Source organism: Bombus flavifrons, chromosome 1 (genome assembly GCF_040668555.2).
Source record: "Bombus flavifrons isolate JBK064 chromosome 1, iyBomFlav1_principal, whole genome shotgun sequence".
Classification (NCBI taxonomy): domain Eukaryota; kingdom Metazoa; phylum Arthropoda; class Insecta; order Hymenoptera; family Apidae; genus Bombus; species Bombus flavifrons.
In genome coordinates this window covers 4,218,009-4,233,020 of record NC_138442.1, presented here as the reverse complement: position 1 = coordinate 4,233,020, position 15,012 = coordinate 4,218,009, and the positions used below count along the sequence as shown (strand labels likewise).

Sequence of the window (15,012 nt, the reverse complement as noted above, 5' to 3'; positions counted from 1 at the left end):
ATCGTAAAGGTCCGAATGAATGCGCGTCGCGTAGTAAGGAATTTAATTTCACGGCACGCGTGACAATAACGTTGTATATTTTCCACCGTCTCGCGTCGGTTTCACTTTCCCTACAAAATGTTCCATAAACCTAAGAATCTCCCTCCAAAGTAAAACGATATAAACACATCTTATTGAATTTTAATAACTATGTATCACATTTAACAGATACTTTAGTAGGTTATGTCTCCTTTTTGGTGCATTTTCATGGAATCATAGAAACCACGGGCAATCATATTAACTTCATGTATTGAATTCATGTTAACCGATGCTTGTAAAATTTTGATAAAAAAAGACTTTTATTCGCTTCAAAATATAATTATGTCTGCAAAAAAGTAGATTAATTGTATCACAGAGATAATTATTATATCGAGGTATTATAAAATTGTTCGTTAACATATAGTACGAAGTATAAACAAGAAATTGATCTGATTAACAAACATGTTAAAGTAAAGAAGATTACCGGATGGAAAAGTTGTTAAGCAAAAAGTAACTACCGAGAATGATCCTACATCGTACTGACGCGATTATAACCAGAGTCATAAATCACAAAGAGCTTATTAGTCGAAACGCTCTAAATTGACGATGAGCAGAAAGATTTTGACCCGCAAGATTTATTCCCCACTCTCGCTCGCTCTTTATCTCTCGATAAAATCAGATTACATCGAATGTGCGTGGACAATGGATGAGGTCCATTGTTGTCCCGGTTGGGTTCAAGCATCCGCGTGATAACCTTTTGAGGGTAAAGGACAATGGCGATCCTCCTTCTCAGCTTGACATTATTGGAAATTCGTTACTATCATTTTTCATCCCATTGTCTTCTGTCTAAAATGAAAATTCCTTGACCCTGTAAAGAGAAATCGAAAGTCGAAGCGTGAAAATGAAAACTTGCCTTATCGTCAAGTACATAATTCTAATCTTTATCCCTTAGCACCAGTTCACATGTATACATGTACATATACTCGGAGATTTGAATTTTAATTAAGTATGAAAATAATATAAAATGAATTTGCTTAATATTTACACATTGTATGTATGTCTGAGTTAATTATCTTTGTTACTGTGTTCTGGCGTATTATTCCAACTTTCGTTTTATAAGAATTATATTTCGGAATTATATTTATTAAAGGATTCGTTCGTTGTAGTATCATTTGTTATAGTATATCCCGTTATAATAACGACCTTGAATTATTCTAGGCTTGTTCTTAGAATTATTCTTGCTTCGGATTATTCTAGATTCGTTCCTAGAATTGTTTTTAGTTTCTAGTATTCTAGATTTGTTCCCAGGATTGTTCTTGGTTTGGTCTACTGTAGGATTACTCTATTTTTATTATCCCATTTTAGCAAATATTATTACTAAGTGCTGCGTCGAATGTTTCTGGCTGAAAATAGCGAAGCTGAAAAAACGTTTCACATCGATCGGTTGAATAGACTGAATTGTGAGAGCTACACGGAATGTGCTTGGATTCCTAATACGGAATTCCATTTAACTTGTGCCTTCTTCTTCTTTTGTGCCCCGGTTGCCACCTCAGTAACGGAGAATCATTTCGAAATCCGTTGAAGAAATAACGTCCCACGAATATTCGCCTCCCTCTTGCGTTTCACCCGATTGCCAATGTCCAAGGATCGAGGAAGGAGAAAGGAATCGCGAAGAGTTACGAATCTTACGTGATAATCTGTATAATCTCCTGAATATGCAGTTGTTGCAAAATACTTTTATATAAAAGATACTTCTTGGAAGAAAAATTTAAGCGATGAAGAATACAAAGATAAATTGCGGTTGATATTTTTAAAAATATTTTCAATCCATTATAGAGGGTGTATTAGGCTTCTTTTCTTTTATTTATTTATTTATTTTTTTTTAATTAAGCGATGCTAGAATATTTGATAAGTATGCGTAAATAGATAAAATAAATTCTTTTTTATTATGCAGAATTTTTATAAATTTAATATATCTTTATTTATAAATTTATAGTAACGTTATTAATGTATCCTAATGTCATATAGATTTTGAATGTTTTCAAGAAGAACTTTTGTGTAATGTCGGAATAAGAAACTAACGATTTTTTTACATTTTTTCTAAAAACAAATAATTTATTAATAGCAAAGAATCTTGATTATGTCCAAGATGATTCAAATGTGACAGTAAGGTTAAAATATTATAAAAATCGTACGAAATAAGGACAAATTGATTTTTTATTAAATATGGAATCGGTAGTTTTAAAGTACTCTTTGTTTTTGCGAATGCAATATTATTATAAATAAAGAATTGAATCTATCACAAATGCCCTCTTCATTTTTTTTCGTTTCACTCTATGCGTTACGAGTTCTTTATACTTACTAATACTTAATGAAATATATTCAGGAATGTATAAGAAATTTTTAAGTTGCAATGGAGGTACCTTTATAATCGAATCAAGTTTTTGAAAAAATAAGATATCTTGTAAAACATTGAATTTTTCAATGACCTCGTATGACTCGCCCGTAGCATGACTTATGCAGAAAGGTCATATGGTCCTATTTGAAAAGAACATGCGAAGAAGGTCGCACTATCGAATAATGGTGCGAGTTGAACAGTGCAAAGTTTTTCTGTATGATCTTTTTTTAATTCATTCGAGAAGGAGACATAGGCTTGTGTTTACAATTACCAGAATTATCTATATAACATATGTACACATACACATACGCACAAGCGCGCGCATACGCACGCAAAAGATTTCATATAAATTACACGAAACGCTCTTTGTATAAATAAAATTAATGAAATTGATTCTTACTTAATCTTCACCAGCCCCAATAATGTTGAAATAATTAGTAGATTCTGAATATTTATGTAAATTTATATTATTATAAAACATTCAGAAATTAAAAAAAACTGAAACCTAAATACAAATTCGTTTCAACTAATAAATATTATATTTTGCAGATCTTTACACATTATTATTATTATTAGATTTTTATTATTATTATTCGCAGGCTAGTAATTCGACTTACGTTTCTTTACTTCTGTTATATAAGATAGTCAATATTACGTGTTAACTTTTGAATAAAATAGTTGGCCAAAGATATATGAGAAAAGTATTGACTTAAGCTTTACGAAGACAGTTTCCCGTGCAATGCATCATTCCACTTTGTATATTGACGAGCCTGCTTATTTACAAGTATCAACGTCGTCTATCTCTTCCATTATATACCTACTGTTTGACTAAATTCTATAAAAAAAATCTGAAGCTTGAGTGTTTCGTGTCGCGTCGAAAAGAAAAGGAAATACGTTATCAAAATGCGCGTGCGAAGGAATCGAAGGAAAAAAGAGGACTGCGCATGCGCAGCACGAGCGGCGCGTTCGAGAATCGTGGCGGGCCAAGCGATGTTCATTCAGTTCACCAGTACTATTTGTTCGCTGCGGTCGTCGTGGTTCGGGAAATGTGACCGCTTCGAAACTTGTTGGTTGTCACGTGTCATTCGTGTCCCGTCAGAATTCCCAGTTTCGCGATACTTCGAATCGTAATAACGATTTCTAATGTTTCGAAACGAGACGTGATCGCAATTTACGAAACTTCTTACCAAGTGTCGTGTCAAAATAAGGTTATTTAGATTTAAATAGAAACATCCAATTGTAAATTAAATTCTTGCAGTCCAAACAATCGAAAGATTCTCGGAAAGGAACGTTCGAATATGAATTATATAATTTTCATATTTTATAAGTTATGCTAGCACGTTATCTTCCTTTTTTTTTTTTTTTGCGCTCTCTGCTCAACCACGTTTAGAAAAAGCACCAGCGAAACGTATCCCTTTGATCGTTACGATTCCAAGTATTTCATCAATTGCTCGAAAAATTGGAAATTTCGAACGTATGTCGGCAGAGTCGATAGTTGTCAATTTGGAGAACAGAATTTATTTGCGAAAATGTGTAAATGGAAATTTTGTTGAAATGGAAGGGAACGTATCATATTTGTACAATTTTTCATTTATAAAAGGAACAAGTGACTAATTATTTTCGTAATAGTAGAATAAAAAAAGGAAAAGCACAGTACTATTTCTTTTTATGTTGGTAATATAGAACGCTTTTCATTACAACTTTGTCATTCCTCTTACTTTTATTCGTTTTTCATTTGATTTTTATTCGATATAACTGTTAAAATCGAGGTTACGATTATGAGGAACTGTCAACGTTCATCGTAACAGTTCTGGAAGTGAAAATTAGTGAGATGTTAATATTCTTAGGGCAAGTAGTTCCATAAAGTCCGTTCACGTGTTCCATTTACACGCACGATTAAACAAGACGAGGATGCAATTAGATTTCGAATAGATTTTCATAGCGCGTTAGTTAATCGATGTTAACTGATCGTAGCAACGTACATACTTGAGATGCTTCGACCTATATTTCATGTTTATAGGAGATAAATGGAACAGTCATACAAAGAGGCAACGGGGCGAAAGTATATATCACTCGACAATATAATTGCTTCTAAAATAAAGAAAGATTTGATAGTAAATTGAAAACGTTTTGCTCTTTTTATTACGATCGTTTCAAACGTTAATACCACGTAATTTCATCCTTTGATCTATATTTACGAACTCGTTTCCAATAAACTGCGATAATTCTTGTAAATCGTTATACGATTATTATTAGACGGCGCGCGATCAAACAGTCCATTCAAATTAAAGGCACGTTCGTAGCAACTTGAAATAGGAGAAGACGATTATAATGTACGATAGGTTAAGTTAGGTCAGGTAACAAGTTTAGTCAGCTTTTTCGTAAAGGAACGTCCGAAATTGGAATTTGTTCAAACACGAATCGAATATACGTATGACGTATGATACTATTCTATCCTATTATTTTTTGCAAGTGTACCAAACAGTTTGTTTACCTTGACCATTACAAAAATGTTCACTTTCGCATCAAAGAATTCTAAATTTCATGAAACGATCCTATAATTTTCACTAAACTCTCATAGTGCTCGTTGTCTTCTGTTACTATCAATAGTCAACATGGTCAACTCCACTCGTTATTGATTGTTTAATTTCATTATGTACGCGATTAATAATCAATTCTCGAGAAACGAATAATCTATTTCCCTAAGAATATGACACGGATAATAGGGAATTTAGGAAACGTTTGCAACATCATTTCCTGTACTTTTCGATTGATAGAATTGATCAGCATAAATTGATCAGTTCAGAACAACTTAAATGATACACTTACAAGCCACATCTACTTATTCATCCATTATATTATATTACATTGTTATATTATTATATTCGTGCATATTATTTATTCATCCATTGCGGAAATATAAGAAACGTTTCTTCGTTAACCATGAAAATATAACTAGATATATTGTCAGAAAAACACAACCTACCTAGTTGCCTTAACGCGACCACAGGGGTTCGAAGGAGGCTGAGCATATTAAATTGGAATCGGCCGTCTCGAAGGAATGACAAGTACGTGGTCAAGACGAAAACCCTCGCGCACCGTGGGTGGGATGACTGATTACCGGTTTGGCTAGAAACTGTCTGTCGCACAGAACTACTTGGCGGTCACGAACAAGCAGTTTATAATGTCACATAATACCATCGCGTCAACGAAATCCACGGTTGCCTGCAAGTTAAAGGAAACCGTATCCAACGGTCATTCAACGTGGCCGGCGTTACTCTTACGATCCCCTATGGATTTTCTCCGGTTATCGTCGACGTCGATCGGGGAATTCGGTACTGTAATTGACGTCTCGAATTCGCGAATTTTCGTTGGTCCGATCGTCAAATTACCGACGTAAGAAGGTTACCGACCAAACCGTTCCGATGATACCGAGACGTTCGGTAATACGTTTCACTGTTAACCGTAACACGTACCCTTCGCCTGTAAATATGTAACATTGAGATGCGCGTTCGTTGTGTGGAAATTGTGGCACGATACAGTGTGCGAGTGTATTATGTGCGCTTAACGTAAAAACGCAAGTGAGAAAGTAAAGTGGATTCGCAAAGGATAAAACAGGCACACGATGGACAATCGACACTAACAGAAGCATCATCGCGCGCTCGTGTGACAGGAGGCGGGGCAAAATACACGGTTGGAAATTGTTCCTGGCGCAGCAAGGGACGAAAAATGTTGTCCACGGTGTCCAGTGTCCCGCTCGAATTAAATTCTTCGTGTTGTACAACCGTTACTGGAAACAACGGTCTCAATGCGTTATCGGGTATGCACCGGCGTGCCATGTCACGCTTAATTTTGTTATTCTTCGCGATCGGTTATTTGATAAAATGCATGCGGTGAAGAGGATGTGTGGGCGAAAGAATGTAAATGTATTTGAGTTAGCCGAAATATCGAAGCATCGAAACAACCATGGTAATCGCTGTCATCGTTTTATATTATTAGTATGAATATTATTGTCGCAAAAAGTTTTATAGTTTTGGACTGTATTTTACGAGAGAGAAAAGTATCGTGAAATTGAATGACTTCTTGGTAGAACCGGCTCTTGTCTATGTTCGTCTTCTTCCCTCTGGGGAAACTGACAAAGTAGAACTCTCTAGCGTCTTTCATTTCTCTTCGGTACATTTTTTTAGTAAAATACTCTTCGGGTTATAAAATAAAAGTAAACAAAATTCAACAAGGATCAGTTTCATCATGAGCCCCCTTAATTGTCGTCAAAATGTAGAAGATAATCTGAGACAAAGTTCTGAATAAAAGATATCGGTGGAATCGAGTAGATATAAAGAAAATTGAAGCATAAATTTTATCATTTGTACAATAATATGAATTTAAATATTTGATCGAATAAATTAAGATATAGATATATTTTTACAGTTCCAAGAGCAAGTGTATTATTTTTTGGTTATTTATTATTTAATAAATCTCGATGGAGAACATAATCGATTTAATACGAAACGAATTGTAACGTTTCAGTGATCAAGACTGAAAATACCACTGATCTTTACATGTTACCGGCTTACATCCGCACGACGTCCATGATCGCCTGTATTGTGGTGATGGTTCTCGGCATAATAGGGAATCTCATGGTAAGTTCCGCCGTTCAATTTCACCTATCGTTCGTCAGTTATTTTCCAATAATGTATAAGAATTGAAGTAAGGCAACGGAACAGTATGTGCGAAAGTTACTTTACAATATTCTTTTATATCCATATCGCGGTCTTAATTTCAGTTTGAACCGAATCTTATTACTGTCGAATAATTTTCAGAAATTTGTTGCTTTTATTATACTTTGACTACTTAAATATTAAATTTGTATTACTCAATTATGTCTAACATTTAACTACCAGGTGATCTAGAAACATCTTACTACGTTTAATCAATCTTTTTCCATCCCTTCATATCCTATACCATCTCCATACGTCGAGTTGCTCTCGCAATCGAATATCAGAAACATGATGATTTTTTATTCGTTTCAGGTACCGATCGTGGTGTTTCGGGGTAAAGACATGCGGAACAGCACGAACATCTTTCTGGTGAACCTTAGCGTGGCCGACCTCTGCGTTCTTTTGATCTGTACACCGACCGTTCTTGTTGAGGTGAATTCTGGACCTGAAATCTGGCTGCTTGGCGAACACATGTGTAAGTCAAGCCCACGATCCATACTACCATACATTGCACGTAAACTATTATTACACGCCGCGATGCACATTTGATTCTCCGACACGTGTGCAAACGGTCGAACGTTCGTAAAAAACAACCAACGAAATGTTTTTTCTGATCTTTGTTTTTTGTTATTTTTAACATTCTCCCTCTACTGAAATCGACGATATCGATCGGTTGAAATGCTTGAATCAACTGTCGTGCACGTTTAATCGTTGGTATTGGTTTTCTTTTTTTTTTTTTTCTTTTTTTTTTTGATGGAATTAGAGGAACGAATGAATGATTTTTTTCTTTCCATCGTACAGTCAATTTTTATACGCAGATTATATTTTTGCGCGAAACTGAAGAGGATCGTGCAGTTTTTAGAAGTAGTTTTTGTATACCTATAGTGAAGTACAACCATCTATGGATCACTATGTAAAAATTTTACGATGGAATTAGATAAACATATTATAAATTAAAATAGCAGTAATAGTAGTAAGTGGAATAATAATACGTATAATATAAGAGAAAATAAGATGACAGTCTAAATAGGTTTCAGTGAGATTTTCAGAGAAGGGATGATATGATGTAACCTCCTTTGTAATACTAGATCGTAATAAATGTTGACTAGTATAGAGGAATTAAATTCCTACAACATGAATATTTCTGTAGATCTACGATAATATAAATACCTAGATATTAATAGATCTTAACAAATCTACAAATGTAGTTAGAAATTTATGTTACGTCCATCCACTTGTTTCGCATCTACTGTTAAGTATTCAATGACTTGCAAATAACGATAGAGAAAGTCTTTCCGAAATAATTATCAGGGACCAATGCAATTTTGTGATACATTGGTAGTTTGATATCCGCGGGCAATCGAACCGTTTCAGTGAATTGTCGAGGTAAATCGAATCGATTTTAGATTCACGGCGTTGATTATCGGTTTGTATAACGGCGGAAAATCGCGCGAATGGCCAACAGCGATCGAGGAAACGGCCGTTTGTTATGCAATTAATTTGCCACGAATCCGCATTAATTAACCATCCGGGTCGAATTCGTATTTCATTCGGTCATGGATGAGAAAATCTATGCTATCCTTAATTCAATTCTGACGCTGTCAGTTTAGCGTCGTTTCGTTGGATGCTAGCCAAGATAGTGTAACTGTTTGAAATCATCATTATTGATGTCAAAGTGGGAGAGTTACGTGGTATTGTGACACGTCTTAAGACAAGGAGAAATTAATAATTATCGATGAATGTATACATAATCTCATAACTATGAAACCATACAAACTTTTCACTCCTACGTTTTGTTAGGTATTTTTATATGTCCACGTGATAACGAAATATGTCATTTTTTAGGAAGCTATTTTCTAGATTAATCGGTCCATAACTGTATAATCAGTCACAGACTACGAATATGAAGTATACGATAATAATACGAGCCTCGCACAAGACGAGCAGCTTCACTTTTTATTAATTTCTTAATTTCGTTACATAAGCATACGATTAATGTTCAATTCCCATGAAATAGATGACTTTCTTCTATAAGTTTATTCATCGCAACATGATAACAGATTATATTGTAAGTGATTACGAATTTTGCCAATACCACTTAATGACAGAATCCGCAATCACTTAGTTACCAATCCAATAGTATACCAAAATATATAAAACATCCAAGATAGAGTACTCTTTATAACGTTTGATAAATGGGGGGAATCTTCATTTAAGTTTTATCCTTTTAGTCCTGTTCGTAAGAATACAAATTTGCATAAAAATCCGCAGTCTAGTCAGTCTTTTAGAAATGCATAATTTCATTGCACGCAGCGACGGGCAATAGAAAGTTTATAGTTGACACACTATGAATTTTAGTAACTTTCCTATTGGAAGATTTTTACAGTCTGTCTTAGTAAGTAGACATTTCGGGAACACCAGTTTTAAGTCAATTCGCGTGTAGTTAAAACTACCAAACTGGGATAATAAGTTTCCTTATCTTCAGTTTCGGCGAGTGTTTACCAGGGACATACGGCCGTATGATATTTTACTACTCCTGTGAAAAGCGTATAGAAAACGAGGTCAGACACTTTTCATTTATTCGTAAGAATTCTGCCAGACAGTTACCAAAATGACTGTATACTCTGGATAAAAGCAACATTCGGTTGCAGGGCTGAGCATTCCGCTAACACGATTCGTTTTGAACATGAAACATACTTCGCACCTAGTTAACTTGAAAACGCAAGAACGCGAATGATGTTGCGGAGAAGCCGCGTAACACCATGTTTCCACATTTCACCTCATTTAACTGTTACGCGAGGCTGTACGTTTATTCGAAATGACTTTGCGTGAAATTGGAAGAGCTTTCGAGATTATGTTAGCTCTTCTCCTTCTTGTTTCTTGGATTATTATTATTAACAGACTGCAGATTTTTATACTAACTTTTTTTTTTAGAATATAATTTAAAACATAGAACCTCGTAATGGAACATCGTTACATATCGAGCGTTATACAAAGCACTATACTTTGAATATTTTATATAGTTTTTCATACTATGTGCATTCTGTGCAATTTTACACTTTTGAATTTCCTAGAAATACGTAAGAATCCGCACTATGATTATTAGTTTGTTTGTAAGTGAAACATTTTAGGGATCATATTATATAGAACCTGATAAAAAAGTGTTTCATTGGAAATAATAAGAGCGTAGAAAATACCATATGTATATTTCGCTCCTATATTTTTCGTTTGTCAAAATTACCATATTTATTGAACAGTCGCTAGGTTCTTGCAAGGTCGAATAATTTTTCGCTAGATTAGATCTGAATAGTAAATCATAATGGTAACGCTTGACTACTTGGACTTTCCTGCCACGTATGCGGTACTAAGGGTATTAATTTCAGGGGTTGCTTTTCTTTCCCAAATATTCCGTTTGTGCTGATACAGAATGACGTATTCATCGATTTCACGATGAATTCACCGCTTTATGAAACACCCAATACCTTTGATCTCGAATCTCGTTTCATCGTTCAACATTACGATATATCGATGAATTTATTGGAAAATAATTTCGAAATCTTATTTTGCAACATCCATGGAAATAATTACGTGATTCTGTAAAAAGAATTTCTACAACGAAGACATTTCTGTTATGTTGGAAATTATCGGTTATCAAGCTGAAACGACTAATTTTAGGTTTAATACACCGGATAGTTTAGTACAAAATAATTCAAATATTTTATTATTTCGAACAATTCAAATGTTTCGAAGGTATTTTATATTATTATGTTTTATGATATAAAAGAGGAAAGATGAAGGGGAAATAGAATTTTAGGTAAGGAACAATTAAGATATAATACAATTAATTAACGCACAATAGTTGCATTTGTTTATCCGAGCTTTGACATTTGATACATTCAAAAGTTTATAATTATAATGTCTGAGAGTTAAACGTAATGTACAATATCTATGATATATAATTGAAAACATTGTTTCGTTTAAGAGGAAGTATTATTCTTATTCGTTAACACCCTGTTAAGTGCAACACAGCAGTTTCTTTTAATTTATGTTCCAACAAGCGATCATTAATCGTTCACATTTTGAGTCTACATTTAGAACTTATAAATCACATAATTTTCTTCAAGCGTCGAGTCCGTGCTTTCAACAGCTTTTATGGCGTATTTTCCGAGTATGATTTTATAAAAATATCTATTCGCGTCATTAAAGGTTAAAGTTTATTTAAAGTGAATGAGAATTCTAAATTCTTATCCTAAAAATTTGTTTTATTTCTAAATCTCTGAAATATTTATTTCTTGAATTTGTAAGTTACCAAAATTTTAACACCTCCCCAATTTGCTTTAAGCTTCTAAAATTCTAATTCTGCTGCCTTTCAACATTTCCTTTCGTACTGTTCCTTTACGAAATTTTCACTATCGTTATTTCACTATCTGATTTTTAAACATCAACAGGAGAAGAATACAGACTGCAGCAAAATGGCAAAATGAGAGAATAACAGCAGTAACAAACGTAGAAATAAAGCGAGTGTTCATTGCCATTAGTTGTAATATCGCGCAAGTTAATCAGATAATGTTGTGACATAGAGACGTTCTTTCGTTTCAGAATAAAATTTCATAGACTATACCTTTTCCGCTCTATGTTTGATATTTCAAGTTTTTACATTGTCAAACGTAGGTGTTGACTATTTTTTATGCCCGTAGGTGGTGAACTCACATTGTATCTTATTTGTACACCTAAGGCTGGTTAATTTGAAATTTCTAGGCGAAATTTCAGCTGACAATGTTATGGAACAATTTTCCAATTTTTTAAATATATTTATTTAATTATATATAAAATATATAATATATAATCAATAAAAAAATATATAATTTCATTCTTCTTTGCTATTATTAATTTTAGCATTCTCTGTTCTGTTCTTTGTTCTGAAATTGTTATTATATAAATTCTACACAAAACATAATTTTACATTTCATCAAACCACTTTGTGGTGAGAAAGACATTTAATAGAAATTTCACGTGCATTTGTCGAGTTGTTATTCGCGAAGAATATCGTTAAATAATAATATGGTACGAAAGACGTAAAAGACATAATAGAATATAATAAAGACTAAAAGTACGGGAATTATCGTTATTGAAACATTGTTCTTCAAAATGACATAGGAGAATCGATTTATCCTACGTAAGCTCATCCTTTAAAAGTTCTTAACACTCTCGCAGTCGGAGTAATTTAATTTCCTCATCCTGTCAAAACTGAAAGCTGCTTGAACAGGAATAAGACTAAAAGCTGGATGTCTCAGAGACATCTGCCATTAACAAAAGAATACAGATTTGAATATTTACCTTGAAATATCATAGCTCTTGCTATTTCAAGTTAAGATAGGAAGGATCGTTTGTTACATTAACAATGATCAATTAGGATTTTCAATTAAAATCAGTTCACTATTTTATTTTCAGAATCAAAGTCAGTTTACAATTTCCAACCAATGATACAATCGAAATGGTATTTATTGTTCCAGAAAAGAATCGTATGCGTTAACAATAGCAAGGAATCCTTCCTCAGCTTTTATAACAGAAGCGAAGCAACGACTGCAATGAATGGTATCACTTGTGAACTATATCATTATTTGCTATTACGTAACTTCCTTCATTTGTTCTTATTCTGTTTCTCAATCACAGACAAGAAATAATCTGTTTATTGACTGTGGATAATTTTCTTTTACTTTCTTTTTAGTCTCTTTTCTAACTATTTGTTATTTATACAAATCTGTTCTCAGTAAAAGCAGAAATCTGTTCGTTCTTTTTTAATCTTCTCTTCTTTCACAGAGAATGTAGCATTTATTATTCGTTTATGGCTCGTTAATTCTACCATATTTTAGAAAAACATGGTGCATTTTATCCTCCATACATCTTAGCCAGTCTTTCTACCAGCTGTATTCATTTCCTCTTTCAGCAAACTTGCTCCAGAGAACACGAAATCTAATAAATGCTCCCGGATTGCATTATCCCCGTAACTTTTTATTCTCATCCATTTGTTCTCTCTGTATCTTAACTCTATCAAAAAAAAAAAAAAAAAAAAAAAATGCACTCGTACACGAAAAGATTTGATAGACCGTTAACCGACATTTCTACAGTATTCCTTTCATTTCCATTCCTCTTATTAAATTCTCTGCCACGAAAACAGTTGACGATCACGGTTCGTCGCCGCTCCGAGTGGAATTAATCAACGATTCTTCCTTCTGAAAATAACCAACCCTATGACTTTGCTCTCACTTTATTCGTTCTGAATTATTCTCTCGTTCTTACTACACACTTTGTTCCATCTTATAAGTTGCGTTAGCGACTATGTGATAAAACACTATGATGGTATGCGGTTAATCAGAATAAATACAAATGCAAATTCAAATCCTTATGAATACGTACATTATCTGGCAAAAATATTTGTACGTAATTTATTACTCATATGACTTATTATTCACTCATTATTATTCATTGATTATAAACCTCTATTATTCGATACATTCTTGCACTTCTATTAAAAACGCAATATATTCGTATTATATTGCATTAAGAACTAAAACCAGTTCTTCTGTATTAATGTTCAATTTCAAAATTAGCGAAATTCCTAATCAGAGAATGACCCAATTAACAAATCAAATGGTCGCCTGATAAATTCATATAATTCATAAAATCAACAAATTCTATTATTTAACATAACTTTGTCGTATTATGTATACGTAATTGTTTGTTATTTACAATGTCCGAGTAATATCTTCCTTTCGTTGTTCGTTTGAAAGCGTTTAACACCTCACGGAATTTATGGTAATGGTAGCTATCCCCAAAATCGTCCTCAGAACACGATATTATACTTCTCTTCTTTTTTTTCTGCATCACGATAAAACATTTTTCGTTACGATCGAACGAGTGCAGAAAATAGGCATGTTGATGGAATCAAGAAGTGTGGAGGTTCAAAGGTTCTGTATGCGGTTACCGAGAGTCGAGGGGTTGCATTTGGGGATTTTTCGCTGGGGGAAGAGCATTTAGGTGTCTGGGTTTTATGAGCCGCGTACGGTTTACGTTAAGTTGCTCTCCATCCCCTCGGCCATCGAGTATTTTCCCCGGAATTCTTAGCGCGTTTCTTCTCGAACGTTGGCCAGCTAGCGCTACGATATTTCAACATTCTGCATGATTTAAATGACTGCAATTTTCTCCCAACCTTTTAAAGCGTACAGTACTTCGTCAACATTTCTTCCGACCTCCAAGCTTGCTCTTCGAATCTTTTATTCTTAATTCGCGTTTCAATATGATGCTCCTTGGAAAGTGCAATTTTTTCTTAAAACCCCATTCGTGAAAGATCAAATTCAATTTTATATTTGTATTTATTCGCGTGGATCCTTTCTACATAAAACTTGCCAAATTTGTTAGGTAATCAAGAGAGTTTCTTTTACGACTTCTGCATCATTCTTTTTTGTCATAAACGACGGAACTTTCTCGATTGCCTGATAGAACCCATCACTACGCGATTCTGTAACTCTGTTTTCCTTTCATTTCTCGATTTCTATGGCACTTCGTAAATTTCTCGATTACCGCGAGACCTCACAAATTTCTCGATTGTTATCAGACTTAACTTTCTCCATTTCTACGAGAGTTTACAGATCTCGCCCATAGACTGGCCTATCATGCCGGTTAAAAAACAGAGATTCGTTTGTCATGGGCGGGAATGTGATCCAGCAACGATTTCCTCGAAACAGTTGGAAAGTTGGTCGTTTATCGGAATCCCTTGAAATCGTTTGCTACGGCAACTTGTGTAAAATGTAGTAGTTCTCCACTCGAGAATCTCGTCAAAGGAACTTTATTCACCTCGTGTGAACTAAAACCACTGAC

The 15,012-nt window shown here is 34.0% G+C and overlaps 1 protein-coding gene across 5 annotated transcripts in view; it reads left to right on the top strand.

The window, feature by feature from the left end:
• Nucleotides 1-15,012, top strand: part of ETHR (ecdysis triggering hormone receptor) — a 126,787-nt gene that overhangs the window by 69,829 nt on the left and 41,946 nt on the right. For 3 of the 5 annotated variants that reach the window (XM_069109176.1, XM_069109185.1, XM_069109194.1), the window contains 2 exons: nucleotides 6,944-7,056; nucleotides 7,447-7,609. In XM_069109176.1, the coding sequence (XP_068965277.1) occupies nucleotides 6,976-7,056; nucleotides 7,447-7,609 (244 nt within the window). In that variant the 5' untranslated portion in view covers nucleotides 6,944-6,975. Of the gene's footprint in view, nucleotides 1-3,433; nucleotides 3,625-5,426; nucleotides 6,237-6,943; nucleotides 7,057-7,446; nucleotides 7,610-15,012 lie in introns of those variants that run through there. The other 2 variants (XM_069109166.1, XM_069109202.1) reach the window with 2 other exon arrangements.